Source organism: Pipistrellus kuhlii, unplaced genomic scaffold, assembly GCF_014108245.1.
Source record: "Pipistrellus kuhlii isolate mPipKuh1 unplaced genomic scaffold, mPipKuh1.p scaffold_m20_p_14, whole genome shotgun sequence".
Taxonomy (NCBI): domain Eukaryota; kingdom Metazoa; phylum Chordata; class Mammalia; order Chiroptera; family Vespertilionidae; genus Pipistrellus; species Pipistrellus kuhlii.
The window spans coordinates 39360934-39387813 of NW_023425449.1; the positions used below are offsets into that span (position 1 = coordinate 39360934).

Here is a 26880-nt window from a genome sequence, read left to right on the forward strand (position 1 = left end):
TTGCACCTATTTACCAATTTTAATAATTTCAGCGGCCCAGATAGTCATTCTAATTTCAGTTTTTCTCCTCCATGATGTGTATGTGTTTTTTTAAGCATGTGTAACAGGCCACATGCTCACAAACTTTAAGAGTTCATAAAATTAAAACTTATGATTTCTACATGGTTATATTTAAGTCAGATATACAAGATTGGAAAAAACAACTTCAACCTAGAATCTGATTTAAATACCACAAAAGAAGAAAAAAAGACCAAAAAGAAAAAAAAGATTTCAACTCATGTAACTTTTGACTATTAGACTATATGTAGCAAAGAGCGAAATATAAAATATTTTTACGTGACCAGTGTAGCGCACTGGTTGAGCATCGACCTGTAAAGCAAGAGGTCATGGTTTGATTCCCAGGCACAGCACATGCCCAGGGTTGCACTTGATCCCCAGTAGGGGAGCATTCAGGAGGCAGCGATCAAACATTCTCTCTCAATACTGATGTTTCTCTCTCTCTCTCTCCCTTTCCCTTCCTCTCAGAAATAAATTTAAAAATATACATATACATTTATATGTGTGTGTATATATACATAATATTTTTCGCCTCAAAAGAAGTTATCCAGAAGTAAAATTCATTAAATAAGATATAACATCAAGATTGTGAATAAGAAGTACTCAGACTCATTTAATTCAGATGAAAAGACATTTTGGAGGGAACAAGTCTTTCCTGTGCGATATAATTTCCATCTCATTAACCTTACAAACATCCTTTCCGCTTCACCGCTTATTCCACAAACCTGGGCAGTTCCCAGTTTCCATTTTTCTAAAAAAAATTGTTTAGCCTCTTAATTTTCAAGTGTCGGGTCAAACCCCTTAGTTCACTCTAATCCCATAATCACCGTTGAAAAGAACCCACAATAATAACTTTCTTTCTCTCAAGAGTCAAAAACCATCACATAATGATGCAAAATTGAGAAATGAAAAGTAAAACAATCCATTCAAAATAATATACTTAAGATATGTGGTTTCATGTAGTACAAAGACCACATAATTGTTCATTCTGATTGACCTCTGGCACTTGACACAAGAAATTAGAATGAATAACAAAAACTTAAAATACTTAAAAGTCTGCGTCTGCTTTGAATAGATGTGGGAGTAAATAAAAGTGACTGAAATTATATGATTATGAATGTTTACTGTGAAACAGTACAAAATTGATGTCAGAAAGTGAGTAAAAAATCTTCAACTGACAATAAACATCTCATGTAATTTGGAAAAATCTTAAGGTTGAATTGTAACTCTAGGGAACACAATAACAGAAAATGTTTTCATGCATATACACATTATATAACAAATAAGCAAACCCCAAGTCAGGACAATACATCAATGACTGATAAATGATATTTGGATATATAAAGAAAGAGAGGGAAAAGATAAAATGTTGACTGTTGTTGATTTCAACAATTTACACGAAATGATACTAAACAGTTCTTTTTAAAAAGATGTCCTAAGAAAACCAAGCCACAATAAGTTAGTGTTTTTCCATAATACATGCTGAATTATTTGATCCCGTATCTATACACTGTTACTGTCTTAATTCCTAAATGTGGTGACAGCATATTTAATCGTTGAGGTACATTAGTTTACATCTTTTTCTAGGTACTCTACGAGGGTTAATTTTTCTTTTCCAGTTTTTCATCTTCTTCACCTACTCCCAAGAAAATCAAAGGAAACATTCCTAGAATGCAGCCAATAGTCACCCCAACAGCTTTGCCCTGAGGAAACAAAACAAAACATTTTTGAAAGTTATTTTATCGCTGTGAGAGGAAGACCTGCTTAAATATCTATGATAAACAATTACTATGAACTATAAAATTCAATTCATGAGTCATGTTTGTAGCCTAAAAATAGGCTACAAAAATATTCTAGAACAAATGATATTTAGAGATCAAAGCAACAAGGAAATTTTTCTTTTATCAAATTGCCATAAAAATAACATCAAAGAAATATTCAAGTAGAAAACACTCATTAAATATTGTACATATATGTTAATGTCAGAAGATAAGAAAAATCCACACCTAGATTCTTATTTTGACCTTAGATAATGTTTGTATTTATTTATATATATTTACAGAGACTATATTAGATTCCTGACTTCCCCATTTATATGAAATGACTGTTGCTAACAGACTCCACTTCCCACCCAAAATGTTAGAATTCCCATTACTGTCATCCATGAAAACCACGGCTTTCTCCGCCCTCACTTTAGGAATGCCAGGCAGTGAGTTCCAACACAATTTTCTCAATGGGGCATAAAGTCAATAGGGTAGAGAAGGAGGAAGGAAATGGGATAGCCTTCCTTTTCTAGCTCCCTGATCCAGACCCTGAAACATATATATGGTTAATCCTCAACCGAGGACATTTTTTCTCTCCCATTAATTTTTGGAGAGAGTGGAAGAAAGTGCAAGAGACACACAGAAATTTTGATGCAAAAGAGAAACCAGTGGTTGCCTCCTGCTTGGGGATCGAGCCTGCAACCAAGGTACTTGCCCTTGACCCAAATCAAACCTGTGACCCTTCAGTCCACAGGTCAATGCTATAACCACAGAGCCAAACTAGCTAGAGCCAACCAGTGAGGGCCATATTTTTCCATCATAAGAGTAGTCACTTATATAATATATTACTAGAGGTCCAGTGCATTGATTCGTGCACCTGTGGGGGTCCCTTGGCCTGGCCTATGGGGATCAGGCCAAAACCGGATCTCTGACATCCCCCAAGGGGTCACAGATTTCGAGAGGGCACAGGCCAGGCTGAGGGACCCCACTGTGCACAAAGGGATGGTGGGAGGGCTCCAGAACATGTCAGGACTGTCTCGCCCAATCCCAATTGGCCAGACCCCAGCAGCAAGCTAACTTACCGGTCAGAGCATCTGCCTTCTGGTGGTCAGTGCTTGTCATAGTGACTGGTCAAATGCTCAAATGAATGGTCAGACACTTAGCATATTAGGCTTTTATTATATAGGATAATTGGGTCTTATATTAGGCCCTATAGTTACTTATACTGGAGCTAACCGAGGACTTGAGTATATCTGTTATGCTATGCAAGAAAATATTTTCAGAGTTCCAAATTACAAATGAGGCTTTAAAATACAACAAATGTCAGTTAGAAACTACATATGTACTGGCATATATTCTACTACAGGTAAATTTCAGAGTTAGCATATGTTATAACTAGATAGCTGATCACTAACTTCAACCACTACCGGTCGTTTATAACCAAATGTTATGTTACAGAATAGAAGATTTGACCCTAAGACGTAGCAAGCAGAGCCAACAACTAAAGAACAGAATCCATATGCTTATGGGGTTTTATCAATAAACATGCATATAAGTATATATATGACAATTTAATATTTGACATGCTTTTTTTATAGAAGGGGGAAATGGACCTGCTCTTACATAATGTAGAAAGAAAACAGAATTATCAATTATGTCAGAAGAGAAGGCCCCAGGAAATAATCTTATCTTGATCCCAACTGTTATATTCCTACAATGTTAGAATATCCTTATTCCTCAACAGCTCTGGCTGATTGATATTAGCTAACTAATCCACTTCAATTCATCTACAAATTGCAGGATACGGACACACATACACACATAATTTTTTATGCAGCGACAGGTGTAAGGTGGAGCCTGTGAATTTGCATATCTAACCAGTTCCCAGTAATGTTGGTCCTGCTGGTTCTGCTGGTCCTGCCATCGCACTTAGAGAACCACTGCCGTGTGCAGCCCCTTCTCCCCTGGCTTTCTCCATCGCAGGCCTGTTCAGTGTGGCCTGTAATCTATCTCCATTCCAGCACTCCCAACCTCTTTTACTCTGCTTAGCTTTCTTTTTCTCTTTAATTTCCCACAATACTGCGAACTTCTAATATTCTAAATATTTTGCTTATCAGGTTTTTAAATTGTTTCTCTCTCCTCATGCTGCTAGAACATAAGATCCACCAGAAAAAAAAGATCTTGTTTTGTTAACCAATATATTAATATTCAAAGCTCCTAGGTCTGTGTTCTGCATATAACAGGTAAACAATCAATATTTGTTGAATTAATGGGTGAATGATTACACCCACCATCTCTAATTCAAACCTCTCCAACTCTTGACCTTTAATCCAAATGCCTACTTGGTATCACCATTTGAGTGTTATACTAGCATCTCAAATTCAATGTGTCCAAAATAGAGCTCATTCTCTTCCCTTTCAAAAGTTATTCTTCCTCCTCCTCTTAACTGGTAACATCCATCCAGTATCTTTCCTATTTAAAATAGGACTCCATCACCTGGGTATGAGGTTCAAGCTCCTTGGCACAGTTTATACATCGACAGAAAAATGCCTTTTCTGAATGATCCATTCTTACATCTCCAATGTTGTTTTCCATTATTGCTTTGAGTACAACTACTACATAGCATATCCCAGCAATTACTAATCTCTTGTATTTTTTTTTAACACACCCTGTTTTTATCATGCTTTTCTACTTGCTAGTCAATATACTTGGAATTCTCCTGTTCACTTAGTAAATGTCTCATCAATAATTTTTTTAAATCAGCTTAGATCTAATAATCACCAAAAAAATCTCCCCATGAAAAGAAACTTTTCCCCACCAAGTATTAATTCTTGTACTTGTGCTATTGCTATATCCAATTTATAGTTCCATTACTGCATATGTCACACTAAATTATAATTTGTTTAAATGTCTGGTTCTCTACCTAAACAATCCTCAAGAGAACTATATTCATTTTATGTCTAGCACATAATTGATTCCTTAAGATTAACTGAATCATATGAAGATTTTTTTAAAATGAAGTACACCTATAAAATATGAAGTCAATAAAAAAAATATTCTTCCTCTGAAAATTGCCAAGCCTTGGACAATTTGTGTTAACGACTCCACTCAAATCAATTTTAGTCTCAGATTTCTCAAGGGAATGAACTTGCTCTGGCTAGAAAAATCAATTTTCACAAGCCATGTAATGTACTTACCAAATGTGTACTAACACGCGTTTGCCACATGTCAACTTGCTTTGGTGTGAGATCAGGAATTGACAGGCCTAACCTGGCAGCCAAAGCTTCGACGTAGCCTGCAAGTCTTTAAAAAAAAACACGAGGACAGAATATAAGTTGTTAAAGACAAATACAAATGTTCTCGGGTAGTAAAAACTGAATTAACACAAAGAAAAACAAGATAGTTTATACCTGTAATTAACTGGCACTCTAGAAATGGTGTAAACATGTTCAGAAACATTTTTGTGCAAATATAAATATATCCAGTTTAAAACCATTTTCATATTACTATATTTAATACATAGGTAAATTAATTGATTTAGCAAACTTATTCTCTACCATTACTTTTAAAAGACTAATTCAAGGTATAGGAAACTTTTTACAACAATTTCAATTTATGCACTTATTCTACATTCCAAGTAAAGCACTTTAACATGATATAAATTAACTGTTGTCAAAAAGCAAAAATCTCCAAATTTATCAGATAGATATAATAAGAAAAGCAGCCTAGAATTTTCATAACAATTTCAAGTGTTTATCAATTCTAATTTACCTTCACTTATTGGATACTATCTTACTTTATGAACTGTGAGGGGGAAAATGCCAATTAAACTATGCATACCACTGATTATGAGATGGATCCCGATGTCAGACATGTTAAATCTAAACAAACTGTGCATCTAAAAATGTGGTGTTTGTTATTCAGTGATATTTTCTTAAAGGCAAAGAAGAAATAGTTCTTAAATATAAAGTCTCCCAACAAAATCTTTATCTTTAACAAAAAAAATAATTGTTTTATGTTGCAATCTAAAACAGCCTTACAATCTATTAGATCACTTAGTTCTACATAGAAAGTTATCATTGCAGCTACAATACCATTACTAACCTTAGTATTGGGAACGGGGAAATGTAATGTTTGAAGGATGATATCATTATGGATTTATGACAGAAATTCTAGGAATGTAAAAATTTTTGCCTAGGGCCCAAAGTAAAGAAACTCTGTTTTCACCTGTAGCTATGGCCCCAACTCCAGTGCAAACGTCTAACATGTAGGCTCAGACCCATTATAAAGCTGCCTTAGACTGTAGGGCTAAGGAGAGTTCTATCAGCCTCAAATCCAAATTCCAAAACTTACCAATCCAATGAACCAAGGAAGGAGGAGACAAAACCCAAGACTGAGTACAAGGGTATGTTTATCACTATAATTAATGCCATCTTAGCCTAATGTCTAGTTCCCAAGCTTCCCCACGCTCAGGCGGCAGCCCAGCCCATTTGCCACTTGAAAGTGAGAGTGTAAAATAGAGAGAAAATCGGTCTTTCTAAGTAGACCTCCTCAGTGTGTTTCATCATCCCTGCCACGGGGAGTAAAGAAAGCAAACACATGGATGCTTTGGCCATTACCCATCTAGAAGTCCCTCTCTCTAGAAAAAAACATGCCCCGTCAGCAGCCTCACCTTTGAGCCACATCTTTTACTTAGGGGCTTAGTGGGAAGAGGCTGGGGTGGAATAATGATAGGGGTTCTTTTAATCCTGTCTCAGCCTTGGAAATGTCTATAAAATACATACATATAAATAATTAGCTCTGCTTACATTAAGATAGCTTTAGAAAAATTTTTGTATATGTCAGAATTTCTTGAGATTATTAAACACAAATGTCAAGGCCCCATCCCAAGAAACACTCATTACGTATGACTGGGTGTGACCCAGTCATTAATATTTGATGCCCACCAAAGATTTAGTACTACTGATTTAGAAATTTTAAAATTTAGCTCTAAAACAGAAACACAAATAAAAGTCTTTTTTTTAATTTTTTTAATTTTAGCCTTCTCCAATTACAGGATAATGGAGAAGAGAAAGAGAGCAAGTAAAGACATGCACAAATGAATAAATATATGGACCTACCCAAGACCAGCTAAATCTGACACAAGATTTCCCAAAGCAGCAGCTAAAAAAGTAAGAAATGGACACATAAATTGTCACATGGAAGTCATAAAAAGCATTATAATACATCACTAATTAACAAAGCACTGGTCTGGAAGCATTACCACATTTCTCAAACAGGAACAACTGTATCCAAAGTAACCTCGTTGCATAGCTCTGAATCTCAAGCTTTCATATCAAGCACAATTCTCCTGAGGTTCCCGTATTCTCCCTTCACCAAGGAGCAAGGCTCTTTCCTATTATGGCAGCCACTTTCCATTTTGGATTCAATATTAAATCATGTTGCAATATTTTGTAGTTGTAACTTTCGGATAATATTTTATAAAGGGAATTTGGATATTTGGGAAAAAGTAAAGCCATATGTACAACTCTGAAATTCCAGAAAATCAAGGAAAGAAATGTCTCTTACATTAATTCATCTACTTATATGTTCCATACAACACACAGAACACAGAACTATCCCCAGATTTCACCATCATGAAGAACAGTGTTAATTGCGGGAAAAGCACAAGATAGAACCAAATTAAATTTTCCATCTTGTATTTCCTTCTTTGATTTTTCTACCCAACTTGAAAATAAATAATTTAATAGAGAAAAGGGGTGGAAAGGTTTTAGGGTGACCAGTAACTAAAAGAAAAACTTTTTATTAACATAGTCAATGTAGTAGATTATTGTTACACATTAACTAACATACTGTACCCAAAATTTCTCAGAAAAAAAATAGTATTATGTACACAAAATTAATAATTAAAGGAATAGGACTTAGGAGATAAACTAGCAGACATTTCAATGAGTAAATTCATTCAAATAAATTATCCCCTTCTATACTTAACCTACTGGAATGTTTTTTAAATATACGGATAATAAAATATTATTATTATTAAATACCTGCCATAGTTGAAATTCCCAAAATAATTCCAATAGACATCTCAATATGGGTTCCCTGAAAAATGATTACAAAAAATTAATCTTAAAATATTAAAGCTCTAGTGACTATAAAAGAATAGAAAAGCATTACTAAAAACAGGTAAGGTAGTCAAACATGTTATTGCAGCAAAATTATAAAAATATGCAGAAATATGCATATATAATGCAGTAATTCACTTAATTACTATGGATATGCAATATGCAGAAATAATATCAATATTTCTTCATTAAAATTAGGTTTCTGGAAAAATAAAAAATACCAACACATATATAATATAATTCATCATTAAGAATCTAAGATTTATATTTTCTTATCACAGAAGAAGGTGCTTTAAAGCTCTTTGAGCACAAAGTCGACAAATTCACCTACATTTTAAATTCTGAATGCTAGACCTATACTGTTGTTATTTATCCTACAAAAGATTAAAAAGCCAGACTAAACCAGTTTCTAGGAACCCAAAGTATCATAAACCTCAAAAATTACCCTTAGAACACTTAGTTCTTTATCCATTAAGTACTGGGAACATCTGATTCATTTATAAGTAATAGCAACATTTGATACAATAGAGCTAAAGCAAAAATGCAGCTCTGTTGTATTTCCACCACATTTATTTAGTGAGGAGTTTAAGACTCTCTACACATCTCTCTCACTCCTCTGGAGAAAAGGGGACTTCACATTTTTATTTCTACTTTAAAGAGAAGGAACTGAGGTGAAGAAGATGAAGCTATTCTAATGGGTTATTACATAGACTAAATTAGAAATTCTAGACGCTGTGATGCTAGCTCAGTCCCAGTCCTTGGGCAAGGCTGCCATAAACGCACATACTTTTCAAAAACCCTCTTGAACACTAATGCTTGAACATTAAAAAAAAAAAAAAAAAAAAAATCTCCATGACGTTTGTGGAGAAAAAAGAGAATGCCCTATCAGGTATGTAGAGATATTGCATTAATCAATTATTTCTAAAACTAAAGAGAAGCTGAGTTAAGTTTTCCTCAATTTTCTTTCCCCAGCCTTTTGGTCCCACCTAATCTTTAATATCAATTCTTGTAGACTATGGAAAACAGCTAAAAAGTCTCCCAGGCACTTAAAATTACAAGGTTGTAGAGGTATCCAAAGAAAGAGATTTCCGAAGAAGGGAAGAAAAAAAAAGAACAGGCACAAAGAAAAAAGATGTGTATCTTTATAGATGGACACAAACAACACCAACACTGGGGCTTTGATATACAAGAGAGGCACCTGACAGTTTCGAAGTATGGAAAATAAAAAATGCATCCTTAATAGCAATGACCCAAGAAGAATCTGTTTGCAAGACATGTATTGAACAAGTATTTAATTAAAATTTAAGGAAACTGAAGGTCCTTTTTACAGCATAAAAAGCCTCAGTTTGAAGGCAATAGATTATCCATGCTTTTTCCCCCCATAGTTACATCAAATTTCATGTTAACAGGTGAGTTGGAAATCGCAAACAAATTTAATACTAGTTGTCTTAAATGTTATACTTGGTTCATCGCCTGAATAAAATTAATCTACTCTAGAATTCTAATAAATGTTATATTAGTTAAATTGCAAGAAAAAAAATAATCCCCAAACCCACTAGGTTACAAAAGCAATCCCAATAACATAAAAAGAGAATACAGAGCTATAAAACCAAAACCTTAGTATGATTAGCAGTCAACAATAAAGGTCAAATCTATTCCAAGAAGTTATATATGAAGTTATAAAATTTTTATTAATTACAACAAGGCCAGCAGCAGCCCAGAGAGTACACCTAGAAGAACAGAATCAAATGTCTATGGCATGATAGAAAAGCAGAATCAAAGATCTGCTCAACCTAATATCTTAAAACAGACACAGCTGTCCCACAATGTTAGGAGGCAATCAGTGTTTTTTAAAAAAAGGTAAAAAAAAAAAAAAATTCTCATGGAGGTAGGGCGGGAGCCAAGTAGAGGGGGACAGTGAGGAAAAAGGGGGAACATCTGTAGTTACTCTCAACAAGAAAAACACATTAAAAAAAATTCTTATGATAATAATGATCACCGTTTCCCTTTGCACAGATTCTATAGTTACATTACTTATGAATTTTAATCTCAGCAGTGTATTACAGAACCTCTTTGGAAAACTTCACTGTCCCTGAAGTAGTTTGCAATTATCACAATTATTTTTTTGCCATACCTATTACTCTCAATCAGGTATTGAAGCCAGTGATTTCAATATTTATTTTAGTATTATACAAGTGATAACCTGGTAATTAAGTCCCTGAAAGTGGATTTCAATGTAAACTAGAAAAACAAACAATACTAAATTACTGAGCCATCTGCGGCCTGCAAAAATAGGACACTCTCACTTATACCTCTAATGAGATGCAGGCCTGAGTCACACTAAACAGTGAACATTAGTACAGTAATTTGACTCTAGAATGTGGGTGTTTTGTTTTGTTGGTATCTCTATTTAATCACAGATATATATTACTTTAGATACTTATATCAAAGAAATAATAAGACCTATGGGGAAGGTCTTATTCAGGATCTAAAAACTACCCAGTTTTCCTATTCTGATCTCTCTTAAAAATCTCCTTAGGCCCTTTATGCAAAATATGTAATCTCAACACTTCACTGTAGTGAGGTTAGTCTTTCAGTATTTGAATATCTAAGGTCTGCTCTACTGAGATGAAAAAAATTATTATTAGGACGGCAGTAGGGGGGCTAGTAGCTGTTAATAAAAAGAATCTAAAAGACTGAGTCATGTAAAATTGAAAGAAATATTTGCCACAGAAAGACTTTACTTCAGACAATCTATTCTAGAAACATATTAACTATCTATATATATAAAAGCCTAATGTGCAAATTGTCCCATCCGAAGTTTGAATGGGAGTTCAGTTGCTTGCTATGATGTGCACTAACCACCAGGGGGCGGTGCAAAGCAAAAGGAGGTCCTGGCCAGCAGCCGGAAGGCCCCAATAGGCCCTGATTGCAGGCCAGGCCTAGGGACCCAAACCATGTACAGATTTTGTGCACTGGGTCTCTAGTAGCTTATAAATTCATAAAAATGAGGTTTTCATTACAATTATATTTGACTTACATTAACTATTTAAATAATCTAACCAACTCAGATTTTAGTAATTTCAAAAAGACAGCGTAGTTCTAAATGGCTGAGTATCGCACATTCATAGACATATAAACTGGCCAATTTGGTTCTTATGTACATATTAGGAAAATGTTAAGATCAGTAAAAACTAGCATTTTGAAATTATATTTTAGAAGCTATTGCCAGAATACTCTGCGAAGGAATTATCCAATGGGTGTTATCACCTACAAGCTGTGTGCATGTCAGAGTGTCTTCTGTGACTATTTACGAAGCAGGATACCTTCAGCTGTGTGAGCCCTGTTAGGACCCCCAACCAGGGCAACGGCTAGACTTTTTGGATATCTCATTTCCATGAATTTGGACATAAAATGAGACTATATAGCAAAAGAAAAAAAGAATTCTTGAATGAACCAATTTTAGATATTCTCTAAGCAAATTTTGTAATCTGCAGTGTAAATTATCCTTTTATCCTGATTTTGAAAACAAATGTTCTATTTATGTCTACATGTAGTAGGACATGTGACCTACCAAACCCACAAACAAAAATAAACCTTGTATCTCTCACATGTATTTTTCTCATACTCAATAATCCAAAAACAGTTACCTTTTTTTAAGTCTCCAACACAAAGCTAAAATTTATAGATTTTTATTGAAGTTAGAGTCAGTGAAGAGAAATCAGGATAGAGCACTTTGGTAGTTTCAAAATAGTTGCATTTAATCATGGAGTTATTTCTGACTTTAGAATCTGAACTCAGTACTGGCATCCACTAACAAAAGGTGTCACAAAACAGTAAAAAAATAAATCGGCCATTCCTGAGACTTTTAAAGAGCACCCTTACCTCAAAATGACCACGGCAAAGGAAAATTCTTTTTTACCCATTACAATCGAACAAAGGCCGAAGGGCTATATATTCACAGGCCCCTGAACCAAAGGGTTTGGGGGCCTCAATTCTGATCAAGAGCAAGTACCTGAGTTTCAAGTTCCCTACCCCAGGTGGGGTGCCTGCTGGAGGCAACCAATTGACGTGGCTCTCTCACATTGCTGTTTCTCTCTCTGTCCCCTTTCCTTCCCCTTCTACTCTCTCCCTGAAAAAAACAAACAAACAAACAAACAAACAAATAAATGGAAAAAATATCCTCCAGTGAGGATTAATCAAAACAATAAATTAAATAAATAAATAAGTAAATAAACCACAACATTTCTGCATGCAAAAATTGAACAAGGAACTAATAAAATAACATACATGTGATGTGAACTGTGAAAACACATAAGAAAATTTTACATACATTTTTCTTTAATATGAATGTTGAAATCAGAACAGAATAATATAGGCTCAATAAATATGTGTTTATTATTGTCAATGCTTTACCAAAAGTCATAATGATTAACATACATGTTGCTTTAAAATTGAGCTAGAAAATCAAGTCTAATTATCATAAAACATAGTAAAAAAAAAAAAAAAAAGCTTCATTCATTATGTTAATTAAAACTTTACAGCTATAATATGCAAATTATTAGAAAAATTTAGACCACCTAAATTTCTTTATTAGCTCAAAACAGAAGGGATAAGAGAAAGAACTTACTGCAACAATCATAATTGCATTATCCAAAAAGCCAAACCCTACGAAAGGTATCGCATTGTGGATGAATACTGAAAAACATCAAAAACAGAAACATTTATTTTAAGATTTCTATAATTTTAAAATGACAAAAATAGACCATATAATTAAAGTCTCCTCAATAAGCTTTGGAATTTGCTTGCCATTCCACATAGCCAAAAGATTCTATTCCTACTATAAGTTTAGCTACTTAGTAGAAGCTATACTGAGAAAAAAATTAAAAAATAAAAAATTCATAACATGTAAAAACAATTGTGTTAGGCTTTTGTGTTTTCTTACTGGCAACACATACAAAGAAATAGTATATACAGTTAACAGCAGAACAAGTAAGTAAATACATATTATGAATACCATGTTTTTCCCGTTCAATTGATATTGACATCAATCTGTTTCTCTCTTATACCTAAAGAGTGATACCATAAAATTGATCTCCACATTAGAAATAATAAATTCCCTGAATCAAATTTTAGGGAAGCTGTTTGGTCACTTTTACTCACTAAATAATTATTTTTTTTAAATAATTATTTTAAACAAATGTGAGGAAAATGTGATTATTTCATCTATATTAGACATTTACATTCAGAAATCTTTTCCCCCTGCACAATACTTCAGTATCCCTGAATGCTTTCACAAACTATTAAAAAAAAACACACAAAAAAAAAACACCATTCTACTTAAATCAAAATGTAACTTGGTTTCCTCCTACCAAAGGCACACCTTACCTCATCTATCTAATACATGATCTGAATAATCTGAGATGACAGAGATGTAACTAGAAAGAACTAATACCTATATGTTTTTTATACATTTAGCCTCATTTTTTCTATTTCTAGATGGTAACACTTGTAAGCAATAATAGATATGGTTAACAATATTAGAAATGTCTTAAACTGCCGAGACCGGTTTGGCTCAATGGATAGAGCGTCGGCTTGGAGACTGAAGGGTCCCTGGTTAGATTCCGGTCGAGGGCATGTGCCTTGATTGCGGGCATATCCCTGGAAGGGGTTGTGCAAGAGGCAGCTGATCAATGACTCTCTCTCATCGATGTTTCTGGCTCTCTATCTCTCTCCCTTCCTCTCTGTACAAAATCAATAAAATATTTAAAATTAAAAAAAAAGAAATGTCTTAAACTGAGTTTATAAATTTTTTGCTTTGGCATACTACATAGGAAAACTCACTCTGTCTAGAAAGACTGAATGTATTGACTCTGGTACTACCAATAAATGATACAGTGGTCTCACGGCCCAGATACAGGTGCACACTATTGAACAATGATAGAACCGTTACCGTATCTCAGCTGCTCCCGGGTGGGCGGCGCAGCTTCCAACTTTTCTGAAGGGGAGGAAAAGGGGGCGGGGCAAGAATTAGTGACGATGGCATGACCTCTTTTTTTATTTATTATTATTGTTACAATGAAGCAAACACCAGCAGACTTACAAAGCTCGGAAAATATCAGAGTTTATTCATAAATTATCTTTCTGTCAATGGACCTAAATTAGCTATTCAGAAAATGTTACTTAGTATGGATTTAACACAAGGTTGGAAAACAAAACTGAGTTTTATTATAGTTACAAGCCTGTCATGGAGTCTATAACCCTGAATAAATAATTTGATTGGGGGGGGGGGGGGAAGGGGTTGTTTGTTTGTTTTTTAAGTCCTTGTAACAAGCCTGTTTGCATTCATTGCAGTTTTCAACATTTCAAAAATAACCCTGGCCCATGCCGGGACCGGTTTGGCTCAGTGGATAGAGCGTCGGCCTGCGGTCCCGGGTTCGATTCCGGTCAAGGGCATGTACCTTGGTTGCGGGCACATCCCCAGTGAGGGGTGTGCAAGAGGCAGCTGATCGATGACTCTCTCTCATCGATGTTTCTAACTCTCTGTCCCTCTCAATTCCTCTCTGTGTAAAATCAATAAAATATATTTTAAAAAATAAATAAATAAATAACCCTGGCCCATAGGCTCAGTTGGGTGAGCACCGTCCTGTGCACCAAAAGGTTCAGTTCCGTTCAGAGTACGTGCCCAGGTCGCGGACTCAGTCCAGACAGGGTCCCCAGTAGGGGTGCGTGTGAGAGACAGCAAACTGATGTTTCTCTCTCACATCAATGTTTCCCCCTCTCTCTCCCTCTCCCTTTCTCTAAGTATCAATAAAAAACATTTTTTTCCCCAAAAATATAGCTACCCTTCTTAAAGATGGTAATCCTAGGTAATTTAAGATATTTATATGCAAATGAGCATTGATACTGGAAAAATGACTGTTCAGCCCTAGCGGGTTTGGCTCAGTGGCTAGAGCATGGCCTGCAGACTGCAGGGTCCCAGGTTCGATTCGGGTCAAGGGCACATGCCTGGGTTTCAGGCTCAATCTCCAGTAGGGGGCATGCAGAAGGCAGCCGATCAATGATTCTCTCTCATCATTGATGTTTCTGTCTCTCTCTACCCTCTCCCTTCCTCCCTAAAATCAAGAAAAATAAAAATATTAAAGAAAAAGAATGTTCGAATAGGCCTAAATAGCCTTTAAAAACAGTAAAATAATATTTTAAAGCAATATGTTACCACAATGATTGTGTTCTGTTCTTTAATTAATCTCCTGTGATGATATAATAAATATTTTGAGTTTTGAAACCTATACTACCAGGTAATATACAATAGAATATCCTACATAATAAAAAAGAGCAGGGAGTTATTCAACAAGTAACAATATACTATTTATAATATATGTCATAATAAACACACAAGGTTTTCCCAAGTATATGTCAAAGTAAATATCTTCAAGTGACACCATTAAATCTAAAAATTAACAATAATTACAAAAAAGCAAGCTATCTAATCTCATAATAATAACTATCTCAGGCCCAGCTGGTGTGGTTCAGTGGTTGAATGTCAACCTATGAACCAGGAGGTCATTGTTCAATTCCCAGTCAGACTCGATCCCCAGTGGGGAACATGCAGGAGACAATAGATCAATGATTCTCTCTCATCATTGATGTTTCTATTTCTCTCTCCCTGTCCCTTCCTCTCTGAAGTCAGTAAAAATATATATTTTAAAATAATATCCACCTCACCATTTATATAAGCACAAGAATAGGCTATGGTAAAATGGCAGAGAATTCTACCTTCTTCATCCTCATCCAATCCCACAAAATTAATCGATGACTTAAAGAGAAGAGCCCACACCATGGATTACTCTGCTCTATGATTTAATACAACCAGATTTTCCAATGAAACACACTACAAACTGGATATACAATTTCTAAAATATTTATTTATAATCTATGACAATGTGAGAACTAAATATACATAGATAAGCTAGATAAAAATGTATGGTTCATATTTGTGAATGTTACTTTATTTAAAAAGCATATAATATAAAGCATCTGGCTTTATAATAAGAAATACCCTAAAACCTAGAGTTTAATCAATTATTGTATTATTCAGAAAGTTCTAAGAATTCAACTTTAAGATATTGTATTTTCCCTCTTTTAGAAGGGTTAAGAAATAAAAATATACTAATCTGTATAGAGTTTTATGTTGATTAAAATATTTTCTCTATACTTTGATTTGCCCTATTATTGCAAAATTTACCTTTAAGGTATACAACTAGTTTTCCAAATGTTTTAAGAAGGAATGTAGAATATCGCTGTAGGCCACAGAGTTTTCTGGTGAAGTAAATAGAAGTATTTGCTAGCTGCATTACTCTACCCCTGACCCCAGGTCTGACACTGTGTGAAGTCCTTGTCAGTGGACTAGAACTTCTTGAAACATCTAAAAATTCATCCAGCAGGACCTTCCCAGCAGCTAAGAGTATGTAGTGTCCTTGCCTTTACTTCTTCAAATTCCCTACACATTGACCAAAATATTTAAAATATTTTGCATCTCCAAAGGTTTAGGACCAGGTGAAGGTATAATGTGCAGCAGTAGGGAAAAAAAAAAAAAAAGCAAATGATGTACATAGTACCCTAGTTTTTCTGACTACCCAGAAGGATTAAAAAATTAAAGGTAATGAAAAAATAATCTTTTTAAAGACATGTAAAGTAAAGGAGATGGAGCAGAAAGGAAAACCACTGGCACAGAGTTGAGTGTAAAATCAAATCACAGATTCTGCCTCCTGCTTCACAAAGAACCAAAGGAATAATAAGAGGAAATATGAAAGGATCATTTCCTAGAAAGTGGAAATTTTATGCAAAATGTAAATTTTATGGAAAGTAGCCACCAAACATGTTTTAATTATAAATTGATCATTTTGAGGACTTTGACACTGTAAGTTATCTTGCTTACTATATTAACCAAATCAAAACAAAATATATGTCAGAAGTAAAAAACATTAGATGTAGCAACGGAACTCAATCTTGAAAATAAATCCAAGGTGTCATCAAAATATATAGGTTTTTAAATGCAATGGCTGTTAATATAACCTCCCTGAAAATCGTTACAATAAACTCTAGAAGCTTGGTTTCCCTACATATGTTCCTTCTGATGTAGGTAAACTATCTACACTTACACTGGAAATGCATTCTAATCTAAAGTCAGCAGCAGACTTTGCAGTCAGAAAAAACAATTCTTTCCATTACAGTGTGTATTAACAAAGAGGGAATATGCAAATTGACCATCACTCCACCACAGAGATGGCAGCACCCATAACCACAAAACGGTGGCACCCAGTCCTCTCAGGCCCCCCCAAACCCCCACTCCTGGGGGTGGGTGGCGGCTGAGAGTGGGCAGTGTGAGGGCCTGGTGGAATGCTTGCTTCGTCACCATGGCGACGAGACAAGTATTCTGCACCCAGGTAGGGAGGCAAGTGCCTCTGACCAGGCTGGGCGCGGAACACTCAGGCTGTGCTGAGGGACACCCCCCATCTCTCCCCATGCACAAATTTCTACATCATAATTTCTAGTATACATCATAATTTTTCTATTCTTTTTCTGAATATTTTTAAATAATATGACTTTAAGATTGTACTTTACCACACACCATATTTTCCAACTATTTTTACCTAAAAAATTCTAGTCCTATTTCTAACACTGGCTGAATAAGCTTCTATCAGACCAATCTTCTGCCTAGAACCGTGGTCAGCAAACTGTGGCTCATGAGCCACATGCAGCTCTTTGGCCCCTTGATTGTGGCTCTTCCACAAAATACCATGGCCTGGGCGAGTCTATTTTGAAGAAGTAGCGTTAGAAGAAGTTTAAGTTTAAAAAAAATTGGCTCTCAAGAGAAATTTCAATCGTACTGTTGATATTTGGCTCTGTTGACTAATGAGTTTGCCGACCACTGGAGAACAATTCTAAAGAATAGGCTAAAATACAATATAAACAAATAACCAATTGAAAGCATTGAAAAATGACCAAAAATAGGTTAATTCTGAAAAGGAATCAACACTCAGAATTCTGGAGGCATGGTATTGAGTTGCCTGTTTGTTGAAGCTTTTGGCCTAAGGGAATGCCTTAATTCACAACATGCAGGACCACTAAATGCTATTATTAATATGTTCACACTTCCTGGTCAGAAGAAGCAGTAACAGGGCACACAGTAACCAAAGCCACCAGGAAGTAAGAGGGAAATCCTGGAAAAAACAGTCAGAATGGAGGAGTCCTACCTTCTATTACATTCTTTCCAGCATATGGCTGATCTATGAGCCACACACATGTGGCAGGGAAAACCCAAATAAATCCTAGCTAAGGGTAAAATAACTAAAGATTTAAGCTGCAGCCCAAGAGCTTGTAATTTAAGCCTAACCACTGGTGGCCTGCTACAACAAATGTTAAAAACCTATATTTTAAATAAAAAAACAGAATCCAGAGTCTCTGTAACACAATAATCACAGCAATGACTAAGGTACAATTCAAAATTACTTCACAAAGAAACAGGAAAACATGACTCAGTCTCAGGAAAAACAATAGATGGAGACCAATCATAAGTAACTTAAGGATTAGAAGGAGCAGACAAAATTATACTCAAAATTATACTGAAGGCGTAAATGAAAATATGCTCCAGTAGAAATTATCTGAAATTTTAAAATTAATTGAAAAGGCTTAAAATCAAAAGGGAGGTGACAGAAGAAAAAGTTAGTAAACATCAATATAAGATAACAAATCAAGGGAAAATTCAAAATCATTTATAATAGATGTAGTAAATACCAAAGCAACTTCATCCTGAAGGACATAAAAGGAATAGTTTAATGCACACATTAGTCCTTTAATTACAAGAAAACAAATACTCTTTAAGTGCCCAATTATCTACTTTCTGACCTTTTGATCACCTAATCAATCTGCTCCAGGCCCTACCCTACCATTTTCCCAATAAAGTACAGGCGTGACTTGGCCACACAAATCACTATTTGGCCTAAAAAGAGATTTATAAAAAAGACAGACAGAACTACTGTGTTTAAGAAACAATTTGGGGGCTAAATTTCTGAACATTATAAATAATTGCTTAGACTTTTAATAGAACCAAAAGTTCCAATGGATAACGCAAAATTCATAATACATAACATTAAAAAATACAAACTTGAAGTACAAATCATGCTGTATGCAAAACAATTTAAGCAAATCATATTAAATGCAAAAAAAAAGTCATGCACCGAAAGAGGTTTATGAAGCTACACAGCAGTATTTTAAAATAAGTAAATATGGCTTAAGAAATATAAAAACTGACATTGAAAACTGAAAATACTCTTTAGAAATAGCAAGGAACTTAACTTTTTAACTTACTAAATTTCAATCAACAGGTTTTGTCTTTTAAAATTAATACTATAATTATAAAATGATTTAAAAATTATTTTTAAAAATATATATGCTTTAGCTAAGGTCCCCCCAAAAAGAATTTGAGTGTAATTTTGGAATTTTACTTGGTATTTAAAAGTTTCATGCACATTATGGAGTAAAGAAATTTCTATGACATAATACTGTCATCTCATTAACTGTCTGGGGTACATATCATGTGACCTTGAGCTTCACTGCAACCTAGACTGCAATCCAGTTTACTTAAGGACAAGGAACCAGTCCCTGGGCTGAGGCAGACCCCGGTGTGACAGCTGAGAGAACAGGAGTTGCCCAGTAGTAATGATTTGGTGATAATGCCCAATGAATCATCACCTTTACTAACCTCATTAGTACACTCACCTGTTAATTGTTTACTTCTAAGAAATTACAGTAAATACTAGGGGTATGATAATTTATTTATCTAAGATAGCCCTTTGGCTCAGTGGATAGAGCAAAGGGTCCCAGGTTTAATTCCTGCCAAGGACACATGCTGGGATTTCGGGCTCCATCCCCGCAATAGGGGGTGTATAGGAGGCAGCCAATCAATCATTGATGTTTCCATCTCTCCATCCCTCTCCCTTCCTCTCTGAAATCAATAAAAATATATTTAAAATTTCAAAATAAAAAGATAATCAAACATACTATTGATTAGTGGTTGCTTTTACATGTCTAACTTGTGTACTTGGGGTAATTACATACACCACTTAATATACGGAGGCTATATTCCTTCCCTTCCTCAGGCCAATGCAAAAAGAATGATTACTATGTACAATGATATCCCTTTTTTTAAAAGACTAAGATATTAAAACAGTACAACTTTTTAAAAGTTGCAACTTATTAGGTATAGAGATATCACTACAATAAGTTTAGAAAATTATTTAATTATGGATTTTGTATATTATAGATATAAAACAAAGTGAGTTAAGACAAATTAATAATTCGTCTTGGAATATCATAAGTGGTAGATATATCTATGGATATAGTTACATAGAGCCCCAGAAGATATTCATTTAAAAATAAAATTGCTTTGCCCTAGCCAGTTTGGCTCAGTGGATAGAGCATTGGCCTTCAGACCTATGGATCCTGTGTTCGATTCCAGCCAAAGGTATGTACCTTGGTTGCAGGCTCCTCCCCAGCCTGGGCCCTGGTCTGGGCTCATGCAGGAGGCAACCAATCGATGTTTCTCTCACATGGATGTTTCCTTCTGTCTTTCCCTCTCTCTCCCACTCTCCCTAAAAATTAATGGGAAAATATCCTTGGGTGAGGATTAACAAAAATAAGTAAGTATGCAAGCAAATAAATAAATAAAATTGCTTTATACTAGGAATGAGCAGAGATTTTTCAGTCAATACATTACCTTTTCCCCTTTGAATCATTCCCCAAATAAATCTTTTATAGAATGTGAGCAGTAAAAGGATTCTTAGATCCACCCACCGAGTGATTCTCAACTTGGGGTGGTTGGTCATCATCCTACAAAATGCTCAGAAAGACAGAGATATTTTGGATGTGATAATGACTGGGAAATGCTACTGGCATTAGGAATTCTAAACATCCTATAATGCACAAGAAATTCCTTTATAATGAAAAATTATCCAGCCCAAATGCTAGGATGCCCACTGAGAAATACTGACTTAATTCTCTGCTTTGAAGATGCAGCCACTTCAGCCCAGAGATGTTAAGTGACTTAACTCAAAGACACACAGTCAAGTCCATATCCTGTATTCTCATTCTCTTCTTCTATTTTCCTTTCAGAAGTAAACTCTCAATAAAAATATAGAAGAACCAACAATCAATTGTATATGAATATGTGAGACACTGTCAGTATGTGAAAAAGTTTATTGTATTAAATCATTGATTTAACTTGTATGTCTTTTCCTATACTAATAACTGTAAGCCTATTTTGCCCACCCCTTATAAAGCCTAAGTAAACAAAGTTGTATTTACCCTTTATCCTTTTAAAATTTTAATTGGTCCATAAAATATTTCTGATTCCTTTTTATATGCTGTGTTATACTTCTTAGGCAAACCTATATAATAAAGCAGTAATATGCAAATTGACCATTATTCCAACACACAAGATGGCTGCCCCATGTGGTCAAAGATGGCCACCACAAGATGGCCAGCAGGGGAGGGCAGTTGGGGGCAATCAGAGGAGAAGGGGAGGGCAGTTAGGGGGACCCAGGGCTGCAGGGGAGGGCAATTGGGGGGGGGGGCCAGGCTGGCAAGAGAGGGCAGTTAGGGGTGACCAGACCTGTAGGGGAGGGCAGTTAGGGGTGACCAGACCTGCAGGGGAGGGCAGTTAGGGGCAATCGGGCCTGCAGGGGAGCAGTTAGGGGGTGATCAGGCTGGCAGGCAGAAGCAGTTAGAGGCAATCAGGCAGGCAGGCAGGCTAGCGGTTGGGAGCCAGCAGTCCTGGATTGTGAGAGGGATCCCTTTAGAGGTCCCAGATGGGAGAGGATGCAGGCTGGGCTGAGGGACACCCCCGCATGAATTTTGTGTACCAGGCCTCTGGTATATTTATATTAAATAGTAATAAAAAATAAAATAGGAACAGAGATATCTTTCTCCCTCTCTCTCTCTCTCTCTCTCTCTCTCTCTCTCTCTCTCTCTCTCTCTCTCTCTCTCCCACACACACACACACACACACACACACACACACACACACTCAATACAATTCTCCCAGTACCACCACCACTACAAAATGCAACATAAATTAGATATCAAGCTATATGGAGACTGGAACTTAAAAAAAAAAAATGTTCATGAATGGCCTTAAAGTGAAATTATTTAAGGCTTCCAACTTATACAAGAATATATTTTTAAAATATATTTTCTTGAAGTTCAGTTATTTAAATACAGTTTCTCTTTACAATATTCTGAAGGTTTCCCTGTGTGGTCCTTTTCCCTACTCATTCATCTTTGCTGCTCGTTATGCATCCCTTGCCGGGGGTTACTGCAACAATTTTTAAAATACACTATTTAAATATAATTAAATATAAGAGATTTTGTCTTTTGTTAAGGCCATAAGTTTAATCCTTCAGTTAATTAAACATGCAATTATTATTCTATCATAGCCACAAAATCTAGGATTAGATAATAAAAAATATTTTGCAGGTGGTCCAAAATGATGCAGAAAAAAAAATTGTCATTATAACTAAAGCATGCTATTTCAAACCAGCAAGAAGTCAAGAAGTTCTGTTAAATAGATGCTTTGCTCTCTGCAATAAACATCTAGAGAACAATCAATATGGTTAAGATTGTACTATACCAAAACTATCAGGGCCCTCTGCTGATGGTACCTTCTTCGCCGTCTTCATAATGGCTACCTCAGGTTTGGGAAATCTGCATGCTAAAAATATTTAAAGATCAAAATGTATTCAGGCGGTAAAGTAAATAAAATAAGTGTAAATAAAAAGTGAAGCATGCTTGAATATAGGCAGTTGTCCCTTTGCACAGTTGTGTGGGACCATTAAAATGACAGTGCAAGCTGAAACTGCAAAATCGTGATAAGCAATGGAGAAAATGACAATTGTTCTGTGATCTTTAAAAAAAATTTTCCCAAACATTGAAATCTCTCTCACAAAGGAAAAAAAGTTTGGAATTATGTATGGTGGCGGATGTTGACTAGATTTATTGTAGTGATCATTTTTCAATATATACAAATATCTTGTATATCTGAAACTAATACAGTGAATGTCAACTACATCACAATAAAACATTTAAAAACTTGTCTACTGACAATTGTAAAGGAAAATTTGGGAATAAGAAAACTAGTTTATTTAGTATGCCATGATTTAAAACCTTAGAAACACTGAATTAAAGTGTTTTGTCATCTCTTTGTGGAGAACATGCCCCAAGGCCGCTTGAACAGAGCTAGCACTGCTCACATCCCTCACGATGGAGAGCCCGCAGCTTCTCTCTGCCCCGGGAGTTGCCACACTCTGTGAGCTTGGGTTAGCTTATACATTTTATCCCGTGTATTCTCAAAGCCGTCAAATATCTCCGAGAGCTCCGTTAGGGTGAAGTTTGAACCAGAGTCACTTCCTCTGGAACATCGGCATCCTGTTCATCACAACCTCCTCACTTAGTCCATCACGAGAGCGCCTTCTCCGGCCTCCTCCGCTGCATGCCTGGAGTGTCTGATGGCAGCAGTTCAGCAGCAGTGTCCACACCCCTCCTCTGGGAGGATGCCTCTGCTGAAGAATGCCACCGCACAGGCAGCCCTGCCCCCTGCCCCCTGCCAAGGCAGTGCACACCCAAGAGCTCAGTTTCACAGAGGGAGAGAGACTTCTTACCCAACTGAGGGGCCATCCCATCTCTAGAAGCCTCCACAGGGTCAGCTGAGGCTTCCATTTATTGGGACACTGTATTCCCCAATAAATGTCTTGTGCTAATCTCTGTCTCAGAGACTATAAGACCTTAACCTGTGACAGGGATGATACAGCTTCATGTCAGCAACATATTCTCAAGTGATTTGTGTGTGGGGGGGTGAGGAGGGGGGGGAAGAGAGGGAGGGAATAGAGGGGGAGCTTACTGTACCATACTTAAACCTTTTCTATAAATTTGAGATTGTTTCAAAACATAAGAAATAATATGAAGCGGGAAAAGCACAATTACACTAAAAAGTTCTCATTGTACACCTATAAAATCAGTATTAACAATTCGTTTTTTTTCTACTGTCTTTAAGGAAGCCCTTTGATAAGAAGAAGAAAAAAAAGCTAGGATAATATTTTTTAAACCATTAAGACCTTTCTCGCATACAAACATACATTTCTGCCAGCTCACCAAATGTGCCACATCTCACATTATCACTCTCACATCTGTTTGCCTGTTCCCTTTCACAACTCAAGCGTGCCTACGTTTTTCTGTGTGACCTCGCCTCTTTCCCACCTTGAAACAGAAAGCAGAACCACCTGCTAGAACCTTGCTACTCAGGGCAGGATCCCTGGGCCTGCAACACTGAAATCCCTGGAAACGTGTTAGAAATGCAGAACCTCTAACGCACTGAAACAGAAGCTGCATTTCCATAAAATTCCCAGATGATGTTCTATGTACTTAAAACTCTGTGACGCAAGGTTCCAGTTTCTACTGTGGGATGGAGAGAGCTACAAAAAGCACCATCCACAACCCTTACAGTGAAACTAAGTCAAACCAAGTTCAAATTCATGACTTATTTCGAACCAAACCCGTAAGAGAGCTGAAGTCACAGCGCAAACAACGTGGCCTAAATGAAGAAAGAGGCAGGCACCTGCAAGGTCAGAGGGGACAGGGGACTTTAGCACTTGCTTACTTAGGATCCATGCAACCAGACACCCTAAGGTGCCACTAGAACAGTAAGGGGCAGGGGAAGGCAGAGCTTGGGCTGGGGGACATGGGAAGGCACTGGCCTACAGATGGACTGAGGGAGTCCGCACTTCCTTGCATTCTTTCACCAGAAATCCCACCAGATACAAAAAGTGATGAGAGAGAGAATCTTGAGAAAGTGTCCCATTTGGGGCAGACCTTCAGGAGTGGAAAAGCAATCGTGTGGAAGGGACATGAAATTTTACCTGGATCTCTTTTTCAATCTCTCCTATAAGTCAAAGGCTTTAGTCTATGAGAAGGGCAAAGATATTGTCGGGGAAGGAGACCAATCATCCAGTTTGCCAGGGACTCGCTCAGTGTCAGCAGTGAAAATCCTACAGCTCAGGAAACAAATGTATACCTGGCTCTTGGGTATTTTATGAAAAGGAGAGTTCAAATCATCTCCTTGATTTCATAAGCTTCTTCCCAAAGAAAATAAAAAGATCTTAACCTGCTAAATGGCCTGCATATTTTTCAAAATGCTGCTAAAAAGGGGTTTGATTTGCTTACCTGTGATATTTTATTTTTCTCTGATTAACTCTAATTCTACACAGGACTGTCTGTTAAAAAAAAAAATGAATATACTAGCAATAAGTAGTTAAAGTAAGTTTAGACTTCTGACCAATGAGGAAAGGAATAATCGCAGTAATGCTCAAGCTACCATAGTAGTACTATCCAAAGTTCCCTTTAAAGTTTTAAGAGCCGAATCCTTCTTTATTAATACGCCCTCCTCAGCTGACTACAATCTGGCTTCTTCCCAAATAGTTCTTATAAAATTGCTTCTGCCAGCCCAGCTGGTGTACTCAGTGGTTGAGTGTGGACCTGTGAACCAGCAGGTCAGGGTTTCATTCCCGGTCAGGGAACATATCAGGGTTTGCAGGCTCGATCCCCAATGTGGGGCATGTAGGAGGCAGCTGGCCAATGAATCTTATTGTTATGTTTCTATCTCTCTCTCCCTCTCTATCCTTCTCTGAAATCAATAAAAATATTTAAAAAAAAAAACAAACAAAAAAAAACCACAACGCACTTCTGACAAAAACACCAGTCTCTCTTGTGTTAAATCTTATGCAACCTCTTCCAACACCCCTGCCCCCAAGCCTTTCCCTTACTTGACTTAGTCAAAGCATCAGGTCAACCCACTCACTGTCTTTCTCACTTAGCTTCTGGAACACACATCTTATATTTTTCCTGTCTTTGTGGACACTCCTCAGTCTTCTTCTAGTTCGGATTCTTCCTCCTCTTCCCTTCCAATACACATTGGTATTTGAGTTCTCTCCTGGATTTTCTTTTCCATCTAGACACAACTGTTGACACCCATACTCACATCTTCAGCCTAAACTTCCCTATGAGTTCAGATCTGTAATATAAATACAACACACACACACACACACACACATACACACACACACACACCTAATTACTTGATATCACCATTCACATTAACACAAGTATCTTAAACTTGACATGTCCAAACTTATGACTTTAATTTCCATCCCCCCAAAACCTATTTGCCCCCAGACTGCTCCCTCACAATTATTAGGACCATCTTTTACACAATCACTAGTTAGAACCCTAAGTCCTCACTTTCTATTTTTTCCCCCTTAATTACCTGCCCCTTTCTACCCATCCGCAAGTTCCATCAGTTGACTCTTAAATAAATATCTTTTTTTTAATTTTTTAAATTGATTTCAGAGAAGAAATTTTGTACTCACAGTATTTTCAATGTGAGATCAGAGAGTGATAGAAACATCAATGATGAGAAGGAATCATTGATCAGCTGCCTCCTGCACGTCCCACACTGGGGATTGAACCTGCAATCCGGGCAAGTGCCTGACCAGGAATCAAACTATGACCTTCTGGTTCATGGGGTCAACGCTCAACCACTGAGCCATGCTGGCCAGGCTCAAATAAATTTCTTGAATCCACCTCCTTTTCTTCATCTCTGTGGCCACTTAGTCTAAACTACCATCACCCCAGCCTAGACTACTGTAACAGCTTCCTAAGTGATCTCCGAGCTTATGCATTTGCAACCTTCAGTTAGTCCATTAGCAGCCACAGTGCTCTTTACAAACAATTATTTCACTCCAGGGCTTAACCTTAACGGCTTTCCTAAGGTTTACCCACAGAGGCCCTGACTAGTCTGGCTTCTGCCTACCCGCCTATCTCATTCC

At 36.4% G+C, this 26880-nt stretch overlaps 1 protein-coding gene across 2 annotated transcripts in view; it reads right to left on the reverse strand.

The window, feature by feature from the left end:
- Positions 1-646: 646 nt before the first annotated feature.
- TMEM65 (transmembrane protein 65) overlaps positions 647-26880 on the reverse strand; it is a 41778-nt gene continuing 15544 nt past the window's right edge. Inside the window, exons 2-8 of one of the 2 annotated variants that reach the window (XM_036437251.2) lie at positions 22635-22715; positions 13899-13943; positions 12576-12643; positions 7868-7922; positions 6941-6983; positions 5018-5123; positions 647-1760 (exon numbers count right to left, since the gene is read on the reverse strand). In XM_036437251.2, coding sequence (XP_036293144.1) covers positions 1659-1760; positions 5018-5123; positions 6941-6983; positions 7868-7922; positions 12576-12643; positions 13899-13943; positions 22635-22715 — 500 coding nt within the window. In that variant the 3' untranslated portion in view covers positions 647-1658. The remainder of the gene's footprint in view (positions 1761-5017; positions 5124-6940; positions 6984-7867; positions 7923-12575; positions 12644-13898; positions 13944-22634; positions 22716-26880) is intronic. The other variant, XM_036437252.2, reaches the window with a different exon arrangement.